At 43.5% G+C, this 27,088-nt stretch overlaps 6 protein-coding genes across 6 annotated transcripts; 3 read left to right on the top strand and 3 right to left on the bottom strand. All coding sequences in view use genetic code 12, as the record gives it.

The window, feature by feature from the left end:
* Positions 1-88: 88 nt before the first annotated feature.
* On the bottom strand, positions 89-9,361 carry VPS13 (membrane morphogenesis protein; the record flags this gene model as incomplete). The annotated part of the gene is made up of 1 exon (XM_002617882.2): positions 89-9,361. The coding sequence occupies one exon, from the start codon at positions 9,359-9,361 to the stop codon at positions 89-91; it is 9,273 nt and encodes a 3,090-aa protein (XP_002617928.2).
* Positions 9,362-10,477: 1,116 nt separating this feature from the next.
* Positions 10,478-13,651, top strand: FOB63_001976 (NAD dependent epimerase/dehydratase family protein; the record flags this gene model as incomplete). The annotated part of the gene is made up of 2 exons (XM_002617888.2): positions 10,478-10,834; positions 13,007-13,651. The coding sequence occupies 2 exons, from the start codon at positions 10,478-10,480 to the stop codon at positions 13,649-13,651; spliced, it is 1,002 nt and encodes a 333-aa protein (XP_002617934.2).
* Positions 13,652-15,442: 1,791 nt separating this feature from the next.
* Positions 15,443-17,956, top strand: ATG1 (serine/threonine protein kinase; the record flags this gene model as incomplete). The annotated part of the gene is made up of 1 exon (XM_002617889.2): positions 15,443-17,956. One exon carries the CDS (start codon positions 15,443-15,445, stop codon positions 17,954-17,956), a length of 2,514 nt encoding a protein of 837 aa, XP_002617935.2.
* Positions 17,957-18,228: 272 nt separating this feature from the next.
* Positions 18,229-22,308, bottom strand: FOB63_001974 (serine/threonine protein kinase; the record flags this gene model as incomplete). The annotated part of the gene is made up of 1 exon (XM_002617890.2): positions 18,229-22,308. The coding sequence occupies one exon, from the start codon at positions 22,306-22,308 to the stop codon at positions 18,229-18,231; it is 4,080 nt and encodes a 1,359-aa protein (XP_002617936.2).
* A 1,295-nt stretch (positions 22,309-23,603) lies between these two features.
* Positions 23,604-24,547, bottom strand: FOB63_001973 (proteasome regulatory particle lid subunit; the record flags this gene model as incomplete). Its single annotated transcript, XM_002617891.2, has 2 exons — positions 23,604-24,126; positions 24,183-24,547. 2 exons carry the CDS (start codon positions 24,545-24,547, stop codon positions 23,604-23,606), a joined length of 888 nt encoding a protein of 295 aa, XP_002617937.2.
* Positions 24,548-25,641: 1,094 nt separating this feature from the next.
* FOB63_001972 (uncharacterized protein) lies at positions 25,642-26,199 on the top strand (the record flags this gene model as incomplete). The annotated part of the gene is made up of 1 exon (XM_002617892.2): positions 25,642-26,199. The coding sequence occupies one exon, from the start codon at positions 25,642-25,644 to the stop codon at positions 26,197-26,199; it is 558 nt and encodes a 185-aa protein (XP_002617938.2).
* Positions 26,200-27,088: the final 889 nt, after the last annotated feature.

Here is a 27,088-nt window from a genome sequence, read left to right as displayed (position 1 = left end):
ATAAAACTTTATTAACAACTGCGCATATATCATGTACATAATTTCAGAACAGAACAAAAACCACTCATCAAATACACGGTGTTGGATACTATAAGGTAACCTGGCACCGAGCATTGTACTTATCAACCGCAACCTTAAACCTGGAGTAGAGGAAGAGTCGGCTTTGTTTCTCAGCAATAGGAATGAATGGACCATTGCGTCTCTTCAACAAAATTGCAATGCCTGTATTTTCAAGTGAAAGTGCTTTGATCTGGTCGAAGGATACAATCCACGTCACTTTCATGCTGTTGATGACAAATAAAATCACTTTGCCGAACGTCACAATCACCGCTTGCTCCTCTCCTGGCATGACCAAGTGAGCCAAGTATGTCTCGTCAAAAAACGAACCTCCATCAATTGACTTGAGCCAGAACTGTCCCTGTGCTTCCCTTTGTGAGTATGGTCTTACCACTCCATCGTACGAAATGTATCTCGGAAGTCTCACCTTTTCCAAACCATCAGCATCAAATACGGTAGTTGTGTTGCGAATACCCTCGCTCACATTGGAAGCCAAATCGAAAAATCCGATGGCGGTTTTGGTAGGAAGCCCAACAAGACCCTTCCCAAGGCCCTTAAAGAATCCACCGGCTCCTTCCTTGGCAGCACCTTCAAGAGGGGCCAGGGCGATTCCTGTGACACCCGACGATATGGAATCAAAGAACGAGTTTGCCCCGGTTGTGAAGCCGTAAAGGGCATGCTTAGGTCTGTTTCTGCGCTGGTTGAGTCTTCTGCGTTCTTGGAATTTTCTGTCCATTGTAGCAACAGATAAGCCTTTGGCCAACGAACCTGTGACCTTAGCAAACGAATCAGAAAAGCCGAACACAGACTTCTTAAGAAAGCTCAATCCACCTTTAGCTAATCCTATTCCAAGTTCCTGTGGACGGTCATTGATAACAAAACCTTGGTATGGCTCATAGAAGATGTCAATGACTCCGGAAGATAAGTTGTTGAACAATCCAACAGGATTACCCAAAAAGTCTGCTGAACCAAGAATTTTATGAAGTTGGTAGAAGAATGATTGGCCGTAATGGGTCGAAATGGATTCCATCAAGATAGGAATAGGCACACGCACATTTTCAATGAACAATGCATTCAACTTGATTGGTGCGTCATTAATGTTACCGATAGCCATTGTTAACATGTTGACGAAGAACATCAATGTATTCTGAGAAGACGTCCTATCTTCTGCATTGACTCGCTCTGTTCTCACAAACGATAAGTTCATCAATGTAGGCTGTAAGTGCAACGCCTCAAAGTAAATGTCGTTCGCCTCGGTGAGTTTCTTCGGTTCTGGAATCTGAAGATCGTCATCGCAAAGTTTGTCTTCAACTTGATCATTCCAACTGGCTCCAGGGAATTTTGAAAAGTCCAATAGAGCAAAGAGGAAATCCTCGTCAACTTCAACAGACATTTCTTGCAACAATAATGTAGCATACTTTATGAATACCACACCATGAGAATCGTCCTTAACTTTGCACACTGACGCACTGAAGGATGGGTGACTATTCATTTCCTTCCCTGATTTAGGTACAATAGTAGGATAAATGATAATAGGGAAAATCCCTCCATATAACTGATTGTCAATCTGGATCCATTTTATCTTAGCACTGACATTCTGATACAAGTCAGACTCGTTGTATCTGAGCTCAATGCCCTTCATTGTCACATAACAGAGCTCTTGGTTCCTTGTATTAATTAAGGATACCCCGAAACCTTCAAATCTAGTCACAATTTTGGTGTAATAATTCTCGTCTTTCTCAATAACCTGAAATTGTTGTTGGGATAAGCTGTTAGAAGACCCGCTTTCGCCTTGTAGCTTATACAAACTAACAGACGGATCGTATTTGGAAATCACAAGGGATTGGGTAGGTCCATCAGCAACGACATTTAAATCAACGATTACTTGACCTTCTCTTTCTGTCGGTGGCAAACGAAATGGGCGAAGATTGCCGATTTCTGCAAGGTTAACGGCCCTCTCTCTACCATGAGAGCGTATTATAAGGTCCTTAACCACACCACTTGGGTAATCATACGCGTACGGCATCACACTTTTTGGAGGAACTTTGTAATAAATTGGTTTGTAATCCACTTCCTTCTTCACAACCTCACCATTCAGATTCTTATTGGGGTCACTCTGGTAAATATAAAACTCTGTATCTGTAAAGTTCCTGATTGAGAAGGGCCAGTCATTATTTGCATTTTCAATTTCAATGAAAATAGATGCGTTCTCGGTAATTATATTTACCTTCAAGAGAACCTGCCCATAGTTTTCTTTCTGTGCTTTTAAGAATAACTGACCTATGTCATCAATACCAAAAGGTGAGGTCCACGATTTGCCTCCATGACTGAACTTCAACATCATTGACTTCTTTTCGAGGCGTCGTAATTGGTAGAGAGGAGTGATACCACCACTAGCCAATTCAAACTGCTGAGTGGAACCATTTTCAACCAAGAAAATTGATTCCTTCAAATTGTTACGCACAATGTAACGAGGCACAAAGGTAACTACTTTGGAAAGTTTATATTTTCCTTCTCCTTCGGCGACACTCACTCCAAAATTCATCTCACTTTGCTTCCCTTGAACTTGGGACTTCACACCAATATTTTGTCCAATAGCATCAAAACTCAAAGGTGTTGACCAAACCGAATCTCCCACTCTAGCTAACGCTCTGTTCAGAGGATCTTCATCTTTGTCGAAAGAGAATAAATGAGGGATGTTTTCACTTTCGCCTTTTGTTTTCATGGGTGATACCTTTGCTCGGGCCTCGCTGATTAGCAAATCTTGACCTGTTCTATTGAGAATGACATAAGGTGAATAGATGACAATCTTCAAACCAGATCTAGCAGAATTCTTTGGGTAATGGATCTTGAGTCTAACAACTTGACCATCATCAGTCTTCATGCTCATGTATTTTTCCCTGCGGAATTCGCTATCATTTAATGCATTTATGATCGCAAACTCTGACTTACCAAATCCGCATCCCACAGGCTCGACACTTAATAGTAAAAGGCTTTCAAGAGACACGATATGCACATATGTTTTTCCTCCTTTCAACACCGAATCACTCCAATCCTTCTTCGCACTCTTGTCGTACAATCTGAAATTCAAGTCGAAGGGCAAGAGGTTTTCTATCTCAAGCGGGGCCGAAATTACAATGGAAAGATGAGGATAAACCTTAGTTAATGGCTCTTCTTGCTCAAATCTAGCTTCGGCCTGGAAATAGTACAATGATCCTGGAGAATCAAGCGATGAACATGATATGGGCGAACCCTTTTTCATCAAATCTTTCCATGTAATAGTTTCTGCGGACCAGCTGAAACGCGATTGAAGCTGTGGTTTCACTTTGATTCTATCATTGTAAACGCAATCAATAGGCAAAGCAATTGTTTCATTTGGCTGGACTGTGATTTCAGCGCTGGTATCTCCATTATTTTTGACAGCAATCACTGAGAGGGCAGTATCGGATTTATTTCTTACCGTCATTGTTGAACGTAAAACAACTGTTTTAACATTGTCCACACCCAAAGTGATCTCACAAGCAAGTCTGTTATGAACACCATCAATAGGAGGATTTAAGACAAAAACTTCTTCACCCACTCCGCTTGCAGAAATTCCGCTGACTTCATTATAAGATGATCCAAGAAGCTTAACCCCCAAAACATCCAGGACATTATCAGTGTCAAGATTCTCTCTAATTTTTCTCCAATCCTCAAATGCCCAATTCGTTTTACCCAAGGATGGGATCACCTTCTTATTTGTTTTCAGGCCATCGTGCAGATCAGTCCAAATTTCTAAGTCAAATCCTGTTTGATTAACAATGACATATGGGGTCACTTCATCTCGCGGCTTTGAATTACCTTCCGTTGTGATAGATGAGAATATTTGGGACAACAAAACCACAGAACGGGAAGAAACTGAAAACTCTGCCATTTGTCTTGAGACAATATCAATCATCATACTTGGTTTCGGGAGTAGCCGTTTAGAAGCATAAATAGCTACTGGCCACGGTTCCAAAAGTGGCTCCCATGTTGACTTCGCGTAGTTATAAATGTTCACAAAGTACTCAAGATGAGTTTCAGCGCTCATGTCATTGGACCAATTCAATACTTTCACTTCAAATGGTTTTACGTTCATGTCTAGGACGGGTAGTTCGTGCACGTCCCCAATCAAGACAAGCCGTGCTCCTCCAAAGTTACCATTGAATTCCTCACCTTTCACCGTAAGGCTTGCTGCAATAGACAGTTTCCGACGCTTGGGGTGTTGCCCTGAAAGGCTAGAAACGATGCTTGGCGCGTACTTAGATAACTTAGCCTTGAAATTCTCTGACATCTTGTACTCTGCGTCTTCTTCTTGTTCTTTAATACCATGGGCAATATTGTAGAAGTTGTTCGCACGGCCAAATATTTGCATTGCAAGCCTGATATCACGAAGCGAGATTCTTAGAAGCAATGCGTCCACGGATAGTTCAATATTCGTAAGTAGGTTTGAAGGTGTTGACTGCCTTTCATCTAAGGAGAAGGAAATTGAGAAGTCATCAATGATTCTCAATCGTTGATCTGCAAAATTATCCATGTTCACGACAAACATTCCGATGTTGTTGGCAGCAACAGACATAATACTTTGACTGGTGATCATCACCTGCTCCACTTTGAATACAATGGCTTCCGTATCCTGTCTGGCAGAATCAGCTAGCAATATTATAGATGGCTCAATTACATTGACTGAGAATCCAATATTAGCTGAAGATTGCTGAGGTTCCTGATCTAGATTAGATACATCTTCAAGAAGAGTCATTTCTTCAGAGTTGCTCTCGTTGTCTAAAGATATAGGAGCATCGAGTTCCAACCCTTTGTTAACAAACGCTTGGAGTTCAAAAATGTGATCAAGTGCTAGTATAATCCTTGGTTTTTCGACTGTTACCATAAAAGCAATACTTTGTTGACTTCCAGAGTTGGAAGAAGAAGCGGCCACAAATAATTGTTTTTCGTTGTCATCTAGAGGGGGGATGATCTCTGTGAACTTGTTTTCTGTTCCTTCTCTAACATCCTTGATCGTGAATGAATTAACAGACACTTCTGAAGAAAATGTGGAATCTTCCTTCATGTTAAAATCAAGTGAGAAGTCGTTGATTGCCAAAAAGGTAAGTTGCTTCGAGCTGAAGTCACTGAGATTAGTAGTCTTGTTAAAAAGAGTCAATGAAATTCTAGGGATTTCAAAACTGAAATTAATATTCGTATGATCGGGATGAGCAATTGGTAACTCCTGTTCTTGTCCATCCAGCGACTTTTCGATATCGTTGCCATTTTGATTATCTTTGTTATTATGTCTCATCACTGCATTTGCGTACTCTGCATCTTCCTCAATATCATCTAAAGAGTCATCATCAACTGACAAATCGAAGACCTTCGTAATAGATTTTTGTAAGTTATTGATGTATCTCAATTGCAATTCTGTGAGTTTCATATCAACTTCAGGCATTTTACCCTTGATTGTAAAATGAGGAAATTCAGGGTTATATTCCTCAATATGATCAATTGCAAAGGAGATATCGAAATCTTCCATCAACTTTCCAAACTGGCGAACATCTTCACCGAAGTAGAATTCAGTAGAGAGATTAACGTTTCTTATACCTGCGTTTATCCTGTTGTGAAGGATGCCATTGATTGGTTCAAAATTATTCTCAAGATAGATTTCTCCCAATTCGGCAACCAACATATCACACGTATCGTTTCTTTGATCAATCAATCTGGGAAAATATACGGTGGGAGCACCCACCAAAATATTCATTTTCATGTTGGTTGCATTGTTGATTTGGTTTGCCTGATTAATCGCAGCATCACGGGCACTATCATAAATTGCTTTCATTCTTTGGAACTTGTTGAGATAAGAGAAAATTTTGCTAAAAGCATCTTCAACAAAGTTAATCTTTGTCGCAGCAGTAACAAAATCAATCGAGCTTTGGTATGGCTGATCTGATTTTGCCATATCATGAGTCTTATATGTGAGTTCTGCCAAATTATCACCTTCAATACTGACTAAACTTCTGAAGATAGAGTTACGTGGAGATCCTTGATTTGACTCATCATGCAATGTAAGAGCGCCCAACTTGCAGTTCACTTCCATCTCTTCAGGGAGCAAAAATACATTAATTTGCGCAGTACTGAGTTGCAAAGTGGCCAATTTTATCCCATCTTCATTCAAAACAACAATGATACTGTCCAAGTTAACATCGACGTTGATCTTCTCTGGTGCTGCTTCTCCTGCCACATCATTGTGCTTCAAATCATCAGCTGGAGTTGCAACTGCATTTGGATCGGTGAACGTGTTGAGAATAAAGTTCAAAATACTAAGATAAGACTTTCTGGAAACCACGCATTTGACAGCGGACATGTCGACCTTCACATCTTGGTCAAATAGCTCTATTTCTTTGCCATTGAACTCCACAAGTCTTTGCTCACGATTGTACTCGACCTTGAACAATTCTGAATTTTTTCTGCTGACTGCCTCTTCTTCCAAAAAGTTGTTGGATGAAAGCAACTTCTCGAATTCTGGAATGCCAGATTTTTCAATGTGATCGATCAAGTTAATATCTGTTAAGGACAAATCCACATGCATGCCATAATCCGTCTTGTAAAAAAAGAAATTTAATGAATCACCCACTAAGTCAACCAAATGCTCAGCCTCTAAGGTCACCGCATCGACGCATCTTGACAAGTATAAGTTCACTGCTCCAACTTTAAAGTCCATTTCGAACATATGTTGTACCACATCTGGACGAGGACTTTTATTTGTCTCTTTGGTATTATTATCCACATCTTCAATTTCCTTGTTATTCAGACTGTTGCCAAAGGTGTCAAATATACCTTCCTCTTCCGTTTCTTGCATATCGGGATTTGGGATAATAACATCAATAAGCTGCATGATAGTTTTGTACTGAAAGTCGTTAAGAGCGACATTAACACAAGGAATCTCTCCACCCATTTTAAAACGAGCCAAGTTTACGGCATCTGGAAGAATAGAAATACCAAGGTAGAGCTTAAGGTCAAAATTGTCAAGAACAACAGCGGACATGGTTTTACTTCGTGTATGAAGTTGTTCCATAGTGTTCTTGATTGTTGGGCCAACCAAGAATTGAGCATCCTGGAGATGAAGATTGAACTTATCGTACATGAAGGTGTTGAAAGTTTTCTGATCCTCTTTGCTGTAAGTATCTTTAGACTTGAACTCTTCGATAATAGACTTGTCAACCAAGTCACTGTTGACACTTATATGACCAGCATCTAAAATGACAACTGGAGACTTCCAATTTGTGGGATCAATTGGCATAATTATCAACGGAGCCTGCAAATCTAATTGAACATTGACTGTTTTGTGTTCCTCCAAGGCATACTGAAGCCCGAGTCTTGTTTGAGAGGTGATTCCTTCCATGGTAGCTTCGGCAGCATTCATAATTGCTCCCACTGTATCGAGGTGAATTTTGGGAGGAGTGAAGAACCGGATAACCTTTTCGATGAAAAGAGCATTGTAGAAAATAGTCATTGACTTCAATTTTGCAACGATCAGAGAATCTGCACTTCCATCTAATGGGTTATCCTCGAAAGAAATTTGGAAGAATGGTTCGGTCGAAGATGACGGTGTCTGAATCCCTTCATCGATGTGCAAGCTGGAATGTGAATGCTTAACACTAACAATGTGCTTATACAACGGTTTCTCCGACCCATCTTCAACCCGAAGCTCCTGCATTTGAAACTTAGCCAAAAACGAGTCTGGTCTTTGATAAAATTGCGTTGTGCATTCTTCTACCGCAACCTCGGCCAACGTGGCACCATTCTTTTGAGTCTTGAGAGAAACTCCTGCCTTCTTCACTGTCACATATATCTCCATCGTTGTGCGATCCCGTGGAATGTCAATTGTGTTACTCACACTCTGATTTTCGTCGTAGTCGATTGTATCATAGAGAGCCTGTCTCTGTTCATCGGTCAAAGAAATATCAAGGCCTGATTCCTGGGATTTCGGAGCCTCTTTCGAGCCTCCTCCCCACCATGAAAACCAACCTCCCTCTTTACTCTTTGAATGTGTATCAGTGGATGCAGTAACGAGATTTTCCTTCCTCACTTCATTACGGGCAAGAGACCTGTAGAACTTTATATCTTCGTATGAGAGCTCGTTCTCCAACGATTCTAGTTTGGATGCGTTTTCGGCACTCAATGTATGCTTGACTAACGTTTCTTTCCACAAAGGTATGTAGGCTTTTCTCTGGTCTCTTCTCTTTTTGAAATGCTCCCAGCTCCATTTGTAATTCTTCTCGTGAATTTCATTCAAAACAGAATTAGCCGCATACCTGAACCATTCAAGCGGATCTTCCTCCACGGGTATTTTAGGCCGCAACTTTCTGAATTTCCATGTCTTTTGATACCAGTGGAATTTCGAGGCAGTCCATAACACATCTCTATATTGACTACCATCAAAATCCACCCCAAATTCATCAAAGAACAACTCTGTTCGAATATGAGGATGTGACAGTGTAGCACCTGCTTTATGAATAGACAAATGACCCTCTCCAGAGACAGGTTTAAGCAAATATTGGTGTGCGTTCTTCGGGTCCGAAAATATCTGCTTGAGTGTGCGCAAAAGCTTTTCCTTATCTTCGTCATATACGGAAGATGAGTTTGTATCCATGTAGCACGCGAAACTCTTCAAACGCACCAATTTGCGAGTGAGTTCTTGGGTGATTGAGATGAAACTAGGATTCCATCCTTCATCTGTAGACACTGCAGACAATTCTTCTAATAGAAGGCCCAAAGAATAAGGATTTTCTGTGAGCACAGAGTCATCTTCATAGCGAATGTGGATGTTCTTGATAGTCACCTGCAAATTGTCAACAATTTTTGTAATCAAACTTTCGGTGAATGACTCGTTGTTTGGCAAGTCCGAGGCGCCGCCTGCGCTTGCTGCGCTTTGAAGTGCCTCCAAATCCTTGAGCCTCTCCTGTTTCAAGATTTGCTGGCGGCGCTTATCGTCTTCCGCATCATAATCATTTATGATTATCGGAGACGCAAGTAAGTAGACGTCCTCAATGATCACTTTCACTGGTTTCCCCTTGAGGTTTGACCAGGGGATCTGCAAAGTGAGCTGGCCCAAATGGCCAAATTTGACGTCAAGTGGTAGTTTGAACTTGTCCAAGGACTCTTTCTTAAGGCGCAAATCGTGCAATTGCACATCCCCACTCCAGATACCAATATTGAGTTGTTTTGTGTCAAAGTTCTCGATATAAGAACCTAAAAACCGATTGAGAAGCGTAGCCACAACCGATTCAAACATTTTTCGTAATTGACAAGATCAGTGGTGGTTGAAAGCAGGAGAATGGTTAACTTGGCCTCAATATATGGTTGCGGGCCAGTGTGCACTACTGTACGATTGTCTGAGAAGTAGAATGTGCGCAATAAGACACATTGGGAGGAATGAGAAAAAGGAGAAGCTTGAGCCTAAATCGGCGTCTTCTTCCTTGAAGAAACATCGAAATGAATTGAAACTGCTTCTAGGTACTAAAGCAGGCTCTAAATCCCAGAGGTACATGTTACCACACGAATTAGACTAGATCACTGTTGACCAAGCTTATCTGCAATCCAATCACTACTAACTCCGCTTGAGTATTGGGTATTACCATTCGAGTATTCTTCAAGACAGCTGAGGGCTTGTCAGATCCATTGGGTATAATTCAAATGAGACATTGCAAAACGTCAACGTATTTTCTGAGGACGTTTGATCGTAGCAGCGGATAAGCTTTTCAGTAATACAATCTTTCCCTCGAGGTCAATGCTGCACGACTATGTGTCAACATGACAGCACATGTTCGCGTACAATTCGTAAAGTTCTAATCTCCGTTACAAGAGTTGATACATGTACCAGCTTTCCATGTTATATCACGGACCACGTATGACATTTAGGGGTGTGCAAGACGATTAACGTATACGGTGTGAACCTTTCTTGAACAGGCTTTACTCCGCTATTTGTATGCAATCATTTCGGAAATAGCCATTTTCGGCAGAATTCGGATTCATTCATGAAATTCAGCATAATCGCAAATCAATTCGCGACATTTCGGCCCATTACCCTACTTTTTACATAGCAAAATGTTGTAACTGAAAAGAAGATTTGCTGACAAACAAAGTGCCTCCTAAAATCATGTGCCTTCGATCTAATGGTGCATTAATAGTTTTGACCAAATGATGCGCAGTGAATGTCTGATACGAGTTAGATTGTACTTTCCAACAATAAGCGCGTTCTACTATGTGCTCTTATGTCCGCACATGAGACAGTAGCGTACTCGGAGCTACATTTAAATTAATTAGTAAGCAGTTAGGTAGTACGCTTCCATATAAAATATATGCTTTGCCACATACAATGGAGTCCAACAAAGTTTGAATCTATTTTAAAATGACACAAGTATTTCTTACAGGCGCAAATGGCTACATAGGAGCTCAAATTGCGAAGCACCTCATTGACAAAGGTTATGAAGTGATTGGCAGTGTTAGGTCGGCTAAGAAAGGCGACAAGTTGAAGAGCCATTTGGGTGCAAATTTCACCTATGAGGTCGTTCCTTCTTTTGTCGAAGAAGGAGCTTTTGATGAGGCATTGAAGAAGCATCCAGAAGTGGTGGCATTTTTGCATTCTGCTTCTCCTGTCATCTTTGAATCAAGCGACCCCGAAAATGATGTGCTTTTGCCTGCGATTCAGGGAACTCAAAATGCTTTGAAAGCAGCGCAAAAGCACGGGCCGAACATCCGAAAGTTCGTGTGCACATCATCTGTCTCTGCGATGTTCCACTTAGGCAAGCAGACGCATGTCACCGAAAAACTGTGGAATCCCATTACATACGAAGCCGCTAAAACAGAGCCTAATGGATTGTACCAGGGTTCTAAAACTTTTGCTGAAAAGGCTGCTTGGGAATTCATTGAGTCAGAAAAACCCTCCTTCACATTTACTACCATCAACCCTGTGTATGTTTTAGGTCCATTGGCCTTTGATGAAGATGCCGCAACGAATTCTTTCACTTCAACCTCGTCTATCATTCCCAAAATTCTCAATACCAAAAAGGGTGAGAAATTACCGGAATTCATAGGTTCAGCAGTCGACATAAGAGATGTGGCCAAATTGCACATCGCTGCCATAGAAAATGACAATCTTGCTGGAAAGAGATTGATGGCGCGCTCTGGTTATTGGGACACTCAAATTCTATTGGAAGCTATTCAAAAGAACTTCCCCGAGATTGCAAGAGATATGCCTGAAGGAAATCCAGGAAGCAGTGAGGAGGCCAAAAAGACATATTCGACTTTTGATAACTCCGAAACCACTAAATTAGTTGGAATCGAATGGATTCCAGTTGAAAAGTCGTTTAAAGATGAGATTGCCCAAATCCTTAGAACGAGAGGATAGATGTAATCTTAACCCCCAAGTGGCAACGTAACTTCAGATGGCTTCAGTCTTTATAGTGAATATACCGAGCTTTCTGCTGAAACCAAGGTAGTGGATTTCGAATCACTTGTATTCTTATCCCGTAGAAATCCCATCAGGTCCCTCCAGCCATGAATACAGCTGGTCAACTTATATAGGAGGAATGTGAGTTGAGACCGACACCCGTGAGATGATGCTTCGGTCATATTCTGATGTTTGATACAGTGTAACTGATGAAAATGCATGTCTTGGAGTCCTCTCCATTTTTGGTCATCTCATTGCTCTAATGAAGGAGACGAGACGTTGAATAGCACAAATCAAAAACCTTGTTTCCGTATGCAAAAAGGTTGGCCTGAAAACTTGGGCTCCGTTCTTCAGGTCAACTGAGGTCTGGTCAGATCCATTGGTTATAATTCAAATGAGACATTGACAAACGTCAATGTATTTTCCGAGGACCTTTGATCGTAGCAGAGATAAGCTTTTCAATAATAGAATCTTTCCCTCGAGGTCAATGCTGCACGACTATGTGTCAACATGACAGCACATGTTCGCGTACAATTTGTAAAGTACTAATCTCCGTTACAAGAGTTGATACCAGCTTAAGTAGTCTTCCACGTCAAATCACGGACCAAGATTGACATGTAGGAGTGTGTAACACGATCAGCGTATATGGTGTGATCCTTTGTTGAACAGGCGTTTGAAAGCAATTATTTCGGAAATAGCCATTTTCGGTGGAATTCGCACTGATTTATGAAGTTCAGCATAATCGCAAATGTATTTCGCCACCTTGCGGCCGATTACCCTACTTATTTGTATAGCAAAATAAAGTAATTGAAGAGAGGATTTGCTCAGAAAGATATTAATCTGGCAAAGCAAATAGCTTCTAAAGAATGTGCCTTCGATGTAATGGAGCATTAATAGTTTTAACCAAACGATGCGCAGTGAATGTCTGATACGAGTTAGATTGTACTTTCGAACAATAAAGCACGTTCCACTATGCTCTTATGTCCGCACATAAAACAGCACGGGCGTATTCGGAGCTACATTTAATCTAATTAGTAAGCAATTACGTGGTAGTACGCTTCCATATAAAATATATGCTTTGCCACATACAATGGAGTCCAACAAAATTTGAATCCAATTTTGAACAATTCTAAAATGACACAAGTATTTCTTACTGGCGCAAATGGCTTCATCGGAGCAAATATTGCGAAGAATCTCATTGAAAAAGGCTATAAAGTGATTGGCACTGTTAGGACGGCTGAGAAGGGCGACAAGTTGAAGAGACAATTGGGTGAAAATTTCACCTATGAGGTTGTTCCTTCCTTTATCGGGGAAGGTGCTTTTGATGAGGCATTGAAGAAGCATCCGGAAGTGGTGGCATTCTTGCATTCTGGTTCTCCTGTCGTGTTAGAATCAGAGGACCCTGAAAATGATGTGCTTTTGCCTGCGATTCAGGGAACTCAAAATGCTTTGAAAGCAGCGCAAAAGTACGGACCGAACATCCGAAAGTTCGTATATACGTCGTCTGTTGCCGCAATGCACCACTTAAGCGAGGCGGCGCATGTCACCGAAAAACTGTGGAATCCCATTACATACGAAGCAGCTAAAACAGAGCCTAATGGATTGTACCAGGGTTCTAAAACTTTTGCTGAAAAGGCTGCTTGGGAATTCATTGAGTCAGAAAAACCCTCCTTCACACTCACTACCGTCAGTCCTGTGTTTACTTTTGGTCCTTTGGCCTTTGATGAAGATGCCGCAACGAATTCTTTCTCCTCAACCTCGACTATAATTCCCCTTGTTCTCAATACCAAAAAGGGTGGGAAGTTACCGGACTTCAAAGGTTCAGCTGTGCACGTAAAAGATGTGGCAAGATTGCACATCGCTGCCATTGAAAATGACAATCTTGCTGGAAAGAGATTGATCGCGTGTTCTGCTTATTGGGACATTCAAATTCTATTGGAATTTATTCAAAAAAACTACCCCGAACTTGCAAAAGACTTGCCTGAAGGAAATCCAGGAAGCAGTGAGGAGGCCAGAAAGACAGCTCCAACTTTTGATAACTCTGAAACCACTAGATTAGTTGGAATCGAATGGATTCCAGTTGAAACAGCGTTTAAAGATGCGCTTGACCAAATCATTAGAACGAGAGGATAGATGTAATCTTAGCCGCCGAGTAGCAATATAACATCAAACCGTTTCAGTCTTAATAGTAATTTCATCTAACAAGATTTTTCCCGAAACGAAGGTAGTCGATTTCGAATCACTTGTATTCTTATCCCGTAGAAATCCGCTCAGGTCCCTCCAACCATAACTACAGTTGGTCAACTTATATAGCAGGAATGTGAGTAGATACCCATGAGATGATTCTCAGGTCATATTCTGCTGTATGATACAGAGTATCTGCTAGAAAATGTCTTGGAGTTCTCTCCATTTCTGGTTATATCATTGCACTAATGAAGGAGGTGTTGGAATAGCACAAATCGAAAACCTTGTCTCCATATGCAAAAGGTTGGCCTGAAAACTTAGGCTCCGTTTATTTTTCTCATCGGTGTTGTTCTTTGTTAATTTCTGTTCTTTTGGTCGCACTGTGCCAAAAACAGAATTAAAACTCCGTCAGGTGCACTAAGCAAGCAATATTAGATATGGTCTCCCACTTGTGTAGACTTCATTGCCTTGGTTTTACTCGATAGAACTACCACAATCTACTGTATTGTGATAATAGGTAGTTCCCAGCATGATGTCGTACTGCAGCCTTGTATATTTTTCCTAATTGATGCTTATCAGTGACGCGGTTACCCCATATTCTCACGTGCCGCACCTACTCAAAGCATCTGATGTCATGCCCAAAGCAACCCCATGTAACCACACCACGTCAATAAAAGAGAAGTGGGGATATCTGCCAAATCTGGAAAAGTGTGCATATTTTTTTTTTTGTGCTTATCTCTCCCGTACTTGACATTGAACTATGGGCTACACTAGGGTATTATTCGACTCTGAAGACAAATCAATAGTCTCCAATATCAGTAATACAATCATTGCGGGTTCTTGCAAATACCGTAGTGTACAGATGTAATTGCGCTCATATGAATAAGAGCCGAAACCCAGTCTCTCTACGGTTTTCGTAATGTTCCATCCGCAACTAAAAAAAACGTTTCAAAGATCGGAAACTGAAACGACTGAATTCATTGCTTCTGCCAATTTTTCTGGTGAATTTCCCCTTTTGTTTAGCCCTTCTATATTCCTTGGCTTGTGTTTTCCATATTCGTCCCAGCCTTGCCGCAGCTTGTGCATGGTGGCTATTTAGGTGCGATTTGTCACCACGTCACGTGCCGCCTGGGTTATCTTATCTGTGAATCACGCTCGCCTCTATCCGTTGTCAGTCTTTTCCTTACAAAGCAGTAGATCTACTCCAGCCCATTTCTGGATCCAAATCTATTTACTCGCTCGCATTTAGCCGTCTACCGATTGCACTCTGTGCGAGTCAGTTCCCGAGCCTTGACTGCTTCATTTCTGTTCTCGCTCCGGTCTTTTCTTAACGCTAAGTGGCGAAACCGCCTTTCGGCCCGTCATTTTCGGAAACAGTATATTTGCCGCCGCTGATTTTTCTGCAGCCACAGAGTCAGCTATCCACGAGTGAAGAGACTACTGGTGTGCGTACACTCCGAGTCTTTACAGTTAATCCGCACTTACCTGTACCCCTTGGCCCCAGTTAAGAAACGCCACAACTACGAGCGTTTTTTTTACTTTGCCAATCCACCTTAAAAGAAAATTTTAGAAAAAAGAAGAAAGCTTCTATCTTTCTTACTCTTGTCCCTGTGATTGTCTAGCCCTAGCATTCTGTCTATGGCGGTGTGTTAGTGCTGACTTTATCTTAAACCGTCGCAGTTTCTTGTTTGCCTTCCTTGGCCACATCGCGCTTCGCGTTCTTCTATTCCTTAGCTTAAAATGTCTGACATTCCCAAGTCCATTGGCGTCTACAACTTCGGGCCCGAAATTGGCAAGGGCTCGTTTGCCACGGTCTACAAAGGTGTCAATACAAAAACTAACCAGTCCGTGGCGATCAAGAGTGTTGTGCGCTCCAAACTCAAATCCAAGAAGCTCATTGAGAATTTGGAGATTGAAATCTCCATTCTCAAATCCATGAAACACCCACATATCGTGGGCTTGCTCGACTACACGCAGACCTCGACTCATTTTCATCTTGTCATGGATTACTGCTCTATGGGTGATTTGTCCTACTTCATTCGCCGGAGAGACCAGCTAATGAAAACCCACCCTGTGATCTCTTCATTGCTCCAAAGATATCCTTCCCCTGAAGGTTCCCATGGTTTGCACCAGACATTGGTGATTCATTTCTTGAAACAACTCAGCTCTGCTTTGGAATTCTTGCGCAGTAAAAGCTTAGTTCATAGAGACATCAAGCCGCAAAATTTGTTGCTCTGCCCCCCAGTCCATGTGAAACTGGACTTTGTTGCCGGAGAGTATGTGGGATTATGGGAATTGCCCATTTTAAAAATCGCCGATTTCGGATTTGCTCGTTTTTTGCCCTCCACGTCTATGGCTGAAACCTTGTGTGGATCGCCCCTCTACATGGCTCCGGAGATTCTCAGATATGAAAAGTACAATGCAAAAGCGGACTTATGGTCTGTTGGTGCTGTGTTCTATGAGATGACTGTGGGAAAACCTCCTTTTCGTGCTGCCAATCATATTGAGTTGTTGAAGAATATCGAAAAAACTCACGACAAGATCAAGTTTCCTTCTTCGGCGCAAGTGCCAGAGCCATTGAAAAGATTGATCAGGTCTTTGTTGAAGTACAACCCAACAGAACGAATGTCCTTTAACGAGTTTTTCAGTGACCCATTGATCGTCAATGATTTGGAGAGTGTTGACAAGCCGCTTGATACGTCTGAAATGGACGAGAACCTATTTATCAGTGAGTATATTTCCCCGATCAAGGCTTCTGATCGTGCCCAGTTGACTCAAGCCGTCGCTCCTTTGACAACTCAGGAGAAGGAGAAAACTACGAAAATGGAACCTCCTGAAGAGCTGGAACACAAGAGTTCGACCTCACTGTCATCTATCCCTATAGGAAGTCAGAACTCTCGAGACGAGCAAATTAAGCAAATCATTACCAAAAACAGCCCAGATCCTAATATATCGACACATTCCATACAGCCACGATACAGTGAACAATATCCGATTGCATCCAGAAATAAGGATGAGCTTATTTTGGGTCGGGACTACGTGGTTGTTGAGAAGAGGGCTGTAGAGGTTAATGCTATTGCCGATGAGTTGGCTCGCGTGGGAAGAGGTACTTTTAGACGTCGCAGCCTGGCAGCGAATCACGAAAGAGAAGCTCTTATCCCGCGCAGAAACTCCCAACGCTCCAATTCATCTGAGGGTTCTCCTAGACCTGTATTTGACCGGCGCATCTCTGTATCCATTTCACCTTCCAACGCGTTGGGAAAGGCGATCTCGTTGGCTTCAAACAGACTATTCGGAAATGCGCCAGCTGCTATAAGTGAGGAAGTAAATCAGCTTTCCGACTCTAATAAGGACGAGTCACCAGTCGTTTTCAAGCCGGAATTCGCTAACAATTTGTTGCTCAACAAGTTGAATTTGCCAGTTTCGCAAACTATATTGAATTCCAATGGACCTAACGAAAGTGATATCAGTGAATCCCCTTCGGAAGATGACAAAGTCCTCCGTCAACTCGAGTCCATTGCAACGAAGTCTCATGCTGTAAATCTTTTTGCCGATGTGAAGTTCAGCCAATTGATTCCTTCGCCACCTTCTTCAAATGGCAGTGATGATGATTACTTTCAGCACAACAATTTGCTCCCTCCCAAAATAGTTAAAACCATCAGTGAGGAAGGTGTCGTACTCTATGTGAAAACGTTATCTCTTCTTGCAAAAGGAATGGCGATCGCCAGTGACTGGTGGTTTGCACACTATGACAAAAAGGAGTCCACTGGTGAGCAGTATCTTGTTGAGCCATTCAACATCCAATCAACAATAAAAATCAATGAGCTTGTACAATGGATCAGAGAAAAATTTAATGAGTGCTTGGAAAAAGCGGAGTTCATAAAATTACGTCTTCAAGAAGCCATAGCTCTGATCAGCAAAACGGAAGAAGCATCAGTACATGAGTCTTCTTCTGCTATTGATGAAAATGACGCTTCTTTAGGCGCTTCTGATAGAATTGTGGCCGAGAAATTGATCTTCGATCGTGCTTTGGAAATTTCCAGAAATGCTGCTGTCAATGAACTTGTTAAAGAGGACTTGAAAGGCTGCGAGCTAGCTTACAGTACAGCAATATGGATGTTAGAGGCCCTTTTAGATGAAGGTGAAAAGGACGAAGGAAGATTGGATAATGAGGATAGAGCAATGGTGGAGAAATTCATCGTGAGTATCGGTAACAGGTTGTCCGTACTCAAACGCAAACTTGATTGCATTTAAAGAAGGATGGCTTGATTTTTTTATGGGGGCTTGAAAGTGTGACTTCGCCTCGAGTTTCATCCTCAATTTCAATTTTTATTTCACTTACTATTATATTTTTTTTTTTACTTTTTATCTGGTTTTATGGTTACGGATCAGGGGTGGTGATATTGGGAAATTATAATTTACAGTTGTGCCCTGAAGGGTAAAATTGGATGACATTGAATGGTGAATAATGTTGTCCGCTCCTGTTTATCTTATATATACTAATGCATTGAATGTGCTTGAATGAATTATTGTACATCTTTCAGCGACCTTTGGTGTTGCAATAATCCGATGGCAATAGAATTTGAGCGGTTAAAGCTTGGTCTCAGAAGCAACTTCTGTTTCTGTACTTGCTTATGATTGCTCTCCCTGTCATTATCTAAATGCTTTGACTGTGGAAATTCCATCTGTTGGGGTTCTTTCCTGTAGTGATTGCTGTAGTAGCCGTTATGAATGGTGGCAGAACTCATTTCACTTTTAGGAGCAAACTTTGTTGCAATTGCTGACTTTGGTCCATCTTGGATATCTGTAGGAAGCAGATCCAGTGGCGAGCTAGGAAAAATCTCCTTCCTTAGTCCAGAACTCTTCATAGGAGGTTGTATGGAAAGTTTTTGCTTTCCAGTTTCCTGGGTAATAGTGGCTGAAGATAAAGTAGACGTAAGAGCAGAAGCAGTGGGAGTCATATCTGTAGCTTCAAATCTAGAACTTGTAGGGCTAGGTGATCCACTCATTAAGCCTACTGGAACATCTTCGACATCAAGAGAATTAGTGTTGAAAATGACAGGATAGTAATTTGAACTTGGGGGTTGATGGACCAAGCGTTTAAGATTTGAGTCATGCGAAAATGCTCTGCTGTCCATAGTAAGGAATGGAGCTCTTGTTCTAGGAGTTACTTTTGAGGTGAACTTCAAAGTGAGATTGCCCTCTTCCCCGTCACTTTCACTGCTACTACCAGAGGAGCAGGAAGAGCTTAATGAGGAAGACAAAGACTCTGATGCATCATCATTAGAGTTTCCAAAATCGAATGTGGTTGATGTAGGCGCAATATGTTCCTCTGCACTTGCATCCCTGGAACCATGTCTAGCGGTCATCAGAGAACCCAAATTGAAATTGCTAAACTTCTCATTAATTTGATCAAACTTGTCATTGGCCCTTTGTTTGAAACCGTCATTGGATGCTGGAACTGTCGCATCATGTGTTAGTTTCTTCTTGCGAAGTTCCTCATATTTGTGTGTAAGATATGTGTCGTTGAAACTATCCAAAGATGCAAAACTTTCTGTCATTGGAAGAGAAATGACTGACGAAGGACGACGCGAGTTATTGATGCTAATAGGACCGACCTTTATCTTGCTCAGGGTGCTGTGGTCCATAGTTGTGGCCATAGGTGAGCTACCCAGAGTCCGAGGTGTAGGGGGATTCGACGAACCCAAAGCGCTGTTGTTACTAGCAAGAATGGCATACGCACTTGATTTTCGCCGTTTCTGGTCCAATTGTTGAATATCTTTGAAAGCATCGATAGCAGACTGGTTTTTCAAATAGACATCACCAACCACATTTCTTTTCGTTTCAATTTGTGGCGCTTCCATTATTCCTGCTGAACTGCCCTTTCTACTGGCTGTAGGACTGGCTATTTCCAAGACTTCCAGCAAAATTAAATTGCTGCGCCCACTGCTAATGGATAGTTTGTGTGGAGTTTGTGAAATATTCAGCAGGTTCAGTTGATTATGCGATGAGTTGCCGGTAGGTTGGGCGATAGTTGAGGTTAAAGTTGTCTGAACAAGAGGAGAACTCATCGTAGGTTGTGAAGAATGTGAACTGATTGTAGGCTGAGCTAGAGGGGAACTCGTGGTGACTGGCTGGGCTAGTGGAGAACTCATTGTCGGCTGGGCGAGAGGGATGTTCATGTTTGACTGCCCAATAGACAGGTTAATAGTGGCAAGACCGGAATTGGTTGGTAAATGAGTTGTGTGGCCCAAATTGCTATACAGTGGTAGATGCAGTGGCGGGGCCGAATTAGTGCGGGCTTTAGTTTCAAGGTGGAGTCTAGATGGCATGGGTGACGACACTTGCTGCGCTTCTGATAAAATGACTGACAAATCGCTCTTATCACTGTGGAGTTGAGCACATGAGTTATTATGAGAACCCAAATGGGACGAGTCGTCGCTCGAAGAGGCACCACTGAGCGAAAGCTCTAACTTGGTTGATAGGCGTCTGAGTGCGTCAGGATCCAGCGAGCGCATCGAACGCATTAAGCTGCTTCTAATACGGGCACCCACGCCTACTACAGCGGAATCGAGATCATTGGGATCAAGTTCCTGATCTGCCGAACCAAAAGCAGTTGCGCCGAGATCCGGTGAGTTGAGGAAGAAAAACTCGTTGATGCCGTCGAGATCATTCTCAAGATCTATCAACACAAAAGGATGGCACTTGATTTGAAGAATATCATAGCGGGCATTGCTATCTTTGCAAAGCATATTGCGGAGCAAGTCTTGGGCCAAGTCAAACTCGACATCTGTAACTTCCTGCGGCGAGTGGAATCCATCTGCAGATGATGGGAATTGCACCGGTTGGTTGACAATAACGTCAAACAACTGGAATTCTGAGTCTGCGTTGAAAGGAACGCGGCCGAATAAAAGGCAGTAAAGCGTGACCCCTAAGGCCCAAATATCAATCTTGTGGGTAACGTGGGGCACAGCTTCTGGCTGCGCAAAATTTGTTTGGCAGAGTTCTGGGGCAAAGAACGCCGGAGTTCCCACGGTTTTGGCCAAGTCCATCTCCGACACTCTCACACCGTCGTCTGCAGAGCTCAAAAACGACGCGAAGGACACGCCAAAGTCAGATATTTTCACCAGATAATCATGGGCCACGAGCAAATTTGCCGGTTTGATGTCGCGATGGACAATGCCTTGCATGTGGAGGTACTCCAAGCCAAGCACCACATCACGGAAAATACGGCGAGCCTGACGAAATGTGAGGCTGGGCGAGTACTCGCTCGAAAGAAGATCACTGTCCTCGCTCGCGCGAGCGGCGCCGCAGGGAATACGAATGTCGATAGGTGCGTCGGGCGGCGCTCGTGGTTGGGGCGAGAGCACCGGGGTGCGGCGCTTCCACCGCAACTCGCCCCGGTCCATGTATTCGAGCACAAGATAAATCTTGTACATGCTGCGGTCGTCAAGCACCTCGCGGAGGCGCACGATATTCTTGTGGTGGCAGCGTTTCATGATGGCAATCTCACGGCGCACTTTGGCCTCGGCATCAAAAACAGCCGTATCTGTTGGCCGCAGGCGAAGGCGTGGGCGCTCGTGCTTGTTTTTGCGTGACACAATCTTAATGGCCACAAGCTCGTCGTGCACCAAGTCTCGGGCCAATTTGACCTTGCCGTGCTCGCCTCGGCCGATTTCGCGGAGGATCTCATATGTGTTGAGCACTTTACGCCGCGTGATCGGGTCATACTCGAGTGACACGTGGCGGGTCTCTTTGACAGGTATTTCCGGGACGAGCGATGACCGCGATACATTGGTTGAAGTGCCAAACGATGGCGGCGAATGCAATACATTCAGTGGCACAGTGGGTCCAAGCGCAGGCGAGACACTGACAATGGGTGTGCCTAGCGCGGATCCTTTCGCTGCAGCATTCAGGGCGCCATTCGATGGGGCGTCGCTGGACCCGTTGGGCGCCGGCGTGGACTGTCGTGCGACAAAGTGGGCCAAACTCTGCTCGCGCCTCGGTTGTTCTCTGGCCCGCGTTGGCGAGACAGGAGGCGTCCGATGGAGAACACCATTCATGCGGGACGAACTCCCGTTCGAAAGCAGATGGCGCAGTTCGCGCCTGCCCGTCTCGGCATCGCCCACCGCACTCTGACCAAGCGTCTGCTGATTCTGAACCTGGCGGTGGAGGTCTGTAACTTCGACGTGGCCCAGTGGATCCAGATCTTTCACGGCATGATCCTTCTGGTCGTTCTGCTTGGCCTGCTTGTCCTGGCTCTTGCTGCGGTTGGCGCTCTTGTCGTCGTCGTTATCGCCAATGTTCTGGTTGTCGCTCTTGTGCTGGCGCAGACGCTCGCTTCCGCTGTCCTGATCTTTCAAGTGCAGTTTCCGCTGGCGCTCGGCCGACTTGGGTGACGGCTGGTCGAGACTTTGGTCGTTGCGCTCGCCCGCCATTTGATGCTCTCTCTCAAGGCCGCTCCGTTTTTCGTCGCGCGAAAGCGTCCGAAGCAAAGTGGCCATTTTTCCAAGCAACGAAGGCTCGGGCAGAAGCAGGCGCGACCGGACTCGTTCGAGCGTCACCTCTGTTGTGGGCCCCAGAACATTTGCAATGTCGGGCCGCATGGGATGTTTGGGTTTGGGGAGGAGAAGTGTTGGGGATAAGTGCGCAAGCAAGATGGGTAAGTGGAGTGTATAGTATGGTGCGGTCGAGAAGTTGTAGATAGTGTGACTATTTTGTGCAACTAGTCGAGCGATTGCATACACGAATTGTTCTAGAACGGAAAATCTGCCCTGTCTGATGGTGAGGATTTTCCAATCAGTACGAATTGTGTTTGTTTGTCGGATCCAAAAGTTAGTGACAGACATGGAATGGGCTATCTTATGAGGCTACTGTATGTTCGTCTTATGCGTTTATGATCATGTTATGTCACTGCGACTCCAATGAAAAAATAAGGCTAGCACAGTCACCTCCACTGAGCTCAAGACACGATTTCTCTTCAAAGTCAACACCTAGGCAGATCAGTATAATATTTCAATTACTCCTTAACTCAGTAATGAAAGCGGAGTAACTTCAAAACAAGTAAATTGATCTCAAGCTGCCTCATCCTTTCCATCCTTGAAGATCATCCACTTTGTTGCCATTAAAGAAGGCGGAACTCTGTAAATCGATCTGCTCATGTGCATTAGTGTGTACTGTTCATATTGCAAAACTGAGCACCCGTCCATTATCTTGGTGAGGTGAAATATTCACTCGGTAACGCCGTGAAGACTTCATAATCTATAAACTGTGAGTAGCTTGAAAGTAGGTCCATATTGCACATTATACTAAACTGCTGATAACTGGAAAACAACGAGTTAGTAAGCATGTAAGGACAACAATGAAATTTCTCTAATTTACTTTAATGTGAACGATACTTAATCTCCACGTATCTTCAAATGGCTAATACAATATTATGTACATACATCTACGAATAAATGTTTCACTTACTCGCTAGCGTCGCGTATCATAAGGTATAATGACATGTACTCTTGTATTGTCATGTTCAGATATAATTCAACCCACTTTGTTTTCTCACTTTAGCAAGCTCATGGAAGAGGTATCTGCGTCTTGGAAGTATTCGCAGACGTCTCCGTTTATATTCTATCTTCTTCTCCTTGCTTACTTCATGCTAGGGTTCCATGATTCAGAAGCAAGACAATTATCTGACGGTCGTAGGAAGTCGCTGCACACCTCAATACTACGATGGAAGGAGTTAGCGCACTCAAATCCAAAACACATCCTACAGCTTATGTCACATCGGTTAACTGTTCCCTCTATCTATTGCATGTTGCTCTCCGAAGCATTATTTGACAAAAGTGCCCTTTCCGGGCAACAAACTCGCAAAATGAAACGTGTCCTGCCATACACCTCGCGGATATTACATCTCCTCTTTCTTTTCCACTTCTGTTTCTCTTGGAGGTTCCTCTTCTGGAACCTCAGACGCACGGAGGCCTCGAAGAAACGGCTCAATGCCCTCGCCCGCGTAAGGATAACCCCAAGTATGTGCAAGAAGCGCACCCACATTGTGGTGCGAAAGGGCGCTCGACAATTCGTCGCGCGCGCGGTGGAAAAAGCCACTGCGCACAACACGGAGCATGTCTGAAGCCTGTGGGGACACCGACGGAGGCAACAAAGAGGCATAGCGCGCGGCCTGCGCGGGCAGCATGGCAGCCAAATGGGCTGCAATTCGCTCGTCTGAGAGAATATCACGGAGACTGTGGATTCCCAGCCCGCCTTCACCTTGTGGCATGAACAGACCCCATGTGCCATGCGCGCTTTTCGACTCGCCCGCATTGGCCTCGCCTGCATTCGCCTCGCCCGCGGTGTCTGTCTTGCCGGCCCTTTCATCCGCGCCTCGTCCGCTGTTCACGCTCTGTGTACTTTCCGCCGCTTCCACTTCGCTGTCGTTTTCATTTCTGCTGTTAATACTGCGGGGAAGAGCGCTGCACTTACTTACTCGCTGGGAGCCAAAAGCGCCTGCACAGACGCCAACAACTCCTTGTCCTTGGGGGTCATTTGCCCCGGTTCGTCGTCGCCCACATCTTGAAGCCAGTACAAGCTTTTAGCGCCCGAGCTCAAGAACGTCAAGGCGAAAACACGGCCGGTCTTGCACGATTGGACAGCGCGGAATGTCGCGTCGCCCGGAATGATCAAAAGCTCGTCCTTTGGGATTCCCGCCAGTTTTGGCGCCCACACAAAATCATAGAAACCTTCTTCGTCTGCAGACGGGCGAATGGTCACAGTGCCTTTGTGGGGCAAAGGAACGCACTTTTTCGTTTCCTCGTCGTACTGGACTTTGCCTGCGTTGAATGTGATGCTCATGAGGGAGAAGAAGTATGGTGGCGCCAACATTCGACGGAGGCTCGAAAGGAACTTCTGGTGGCGCGGGCACGACCAAAATGTGCGACCAGCTTTTGTTTCTCCACGATTCTTTCTGCCGCCCATTGTCAATGTAGATCTATAAAGAGCTGTTTTGTGGCTACGCGAGGCCTCTGTTCAAACGAAAGGCTTTTTTGCTGGTGCTCTGACGTTTTTTGTTTTAGTGGAAATCATCAAAGAGTAGGAATAGCATAAGCCCAGTTCGCGAAAATGCTCGTAGTTCACGAAAGCCGTATGAGTTAAAAAAGCCAGTTCATGAGAATAAGAACGCATTTAGAGGAGAAAGAACGCATTCGTCGGAGGAGAAGAATGGAGGCAAAGGCGGCATCCAGTTTCTGTGTGTACCTGAAATGTAAAGGAACCAATAAGTTTGGGTGTAAGATTGAATTACGTAGTAACTAAGCAAATAAGCAGCAGTATATGTATCTGTTGAATTTGATAAAGCGATCCGAATAATGAAAAGCTGGCATTCCATTTTGAAGGATTCTTTCGAAGTACACCTTGAACAAACAGGAGACATCAGAAGGATCAATACGGCCACATACAGTTATAAGTCCCTAGTTCGGGAGTTTACTACATTTATCAAAGGTAAATGGTACTTGTAATATCTTATCTATGCCATAGAAGCCACTACATTGTGTGTATTAAATTTCAGTTTGTGTAAGTATTGTGTCATTTGACTGCAACTTTTGTGCCAAAGTGTTAATTGTAATTCTTCTACCAACATACTTTTTTCCACATTTGTTCCCCAACACTTTCCATTGCCTTCCATTCGTGATTGTGCTGCGTTTCTTTTACTCTAGCACAGATTCAGGCCAAAAACTGATTATTTGTCTAACCTCCTATGTTTGTGCACATAACTTTGCCTTGGTAAAGCCATTTCTTATGTATGCAAAATCGCACCCAAGCTTTCTTCATTCTCACGCAACGGCGATTTAACTTTACAAGCCTTTACAAATCTGTGTAATACCCACTGGTTTTCCGGATCAGAACCAATTGCACCTCACCTCATTTGTCACACAACCATATCTGGCACAATGGATCCCACACATTCCGATGCAGAAAGCGATTTCCCTCCACAACCTGTTCAGTCTCTTGTGGCCCGTATAGCAGAAATTCTTCGTTCCAGAGGCCAAACGCTAGCTACATCTGAAGCAGCTTGCGGTGGTCTTCTCTCTGCGTACTTGGTTTCAGTTCCAGGCGCCTCCGATTTCTTTTTGGGTGGAAAACTAGTCTACCTGTTACGGCAGCGGCTCAAATTGTCGGGCTGGAGCGATGCCGAAATCGGCTCTTACATGGGTCCGCTGGAACAAGTGGCCCTCAAGTTGGCTCGAACTGCCAAATATGAGTTGGGCCTGACCTATGTTTTGTCTGAAACAGGTTTTGCTGGTCCTTCGACAGCGCTACATTTGGGCTCCGATCGTTCGGGCGAAGATGCTGTCGGAACCGTATTCTTGGGTCTCAGCGGGCCCCAGGGTGAGATTTCTTGTCGCCGAGTCACTGGAAGCTCTGCTAGAGCAGCCAACATGGAGAAGTTCGCTTTGGAGGGTTTGAAGTTCTTGTTAGATTGTCTTGAGGGAGAAAATAAGGTGTGATTCAACTTTCCACCGATAATACTGTTAGTACTGACCGCAGAGACTGAAGCATTGATAGACTGGCCTTGACGCTCAATTAGAAGCCGCTCCTCTTTTGGCAAATTTATTACGACCCCAGCACTTACATGTATCCTGAATAATTTGCGAAGGGTCTATCATCAAGATAGTGACATGTTTCAAAGAAGAAAAATAATGGTATTCTAGATGATGTAAAAATAGTTGTCTTACACTATTATGAACCGATCAGATTGACGTAGATCTTGCAGTCCTACGCGTTTGAATCATTACCTGGAAGGAGTTCCTCCTGAAACCTAAATGCCATAAGTATGTAACAGTCTACATTCTGCATTGCAAATTGGTCACAACTTTCACTCATTAAAGCAGTGCTTTCAAATCTGGTAGACATGCTCCAATGGCCATCGCAAAACATTGGCACAAAATATTTTTGTCAGGGTTCAACCTTCTCTTTTTTTCTAACTTCTCCTCTTTGATACTTCGTGTAATATAAAGTCTGTTTACAATTAACTTTCGATATTTTCTCCACAGCCAGATTTAAGTTCAAGTAAGGTCCAGACACGAGCGAACATTCCAATAGTCCTGCACATTTGTTGTCCCCCCATGTCTCTATATGTGTTTGCAAATTCTGCCGGAATAAAAAATAAAGGAGAAGAAAAGCTAATCCCAAAGCATATTTGCCACTTGTTATGCCCTATCCTCCTTCACCCTCCGCTTGCATCCTCGATCTAAATAGATTTGTATCTATATATGGCTGTCATGTGACTTGTAACCTGCACTCCCGCGACACGTCGAATAATTTCCTCTTGACACAAATCCACCAAAACAACTGGTGCTAGTAGAGCTACAGAATCAAAGTACAAGCTACATCGCC

This window comes from Clavispora lusitaniae, assembly GCF_014636115.1.
Source record: "Clavispora lusitaniae strain FDAARGOS_655 chromosome Unknown tig00000038_pilon, whole genome shotgun sequence".
NCBI lineage: Eukaryota > Fungi > Ascomycota > Pichiomycetes > Serinales > Metschnikowiaceae > Clavispora > Clavispora lusitaniae.
This window is presented reverse-complemented; position numbering and strand designations above follow the sequence as displayed.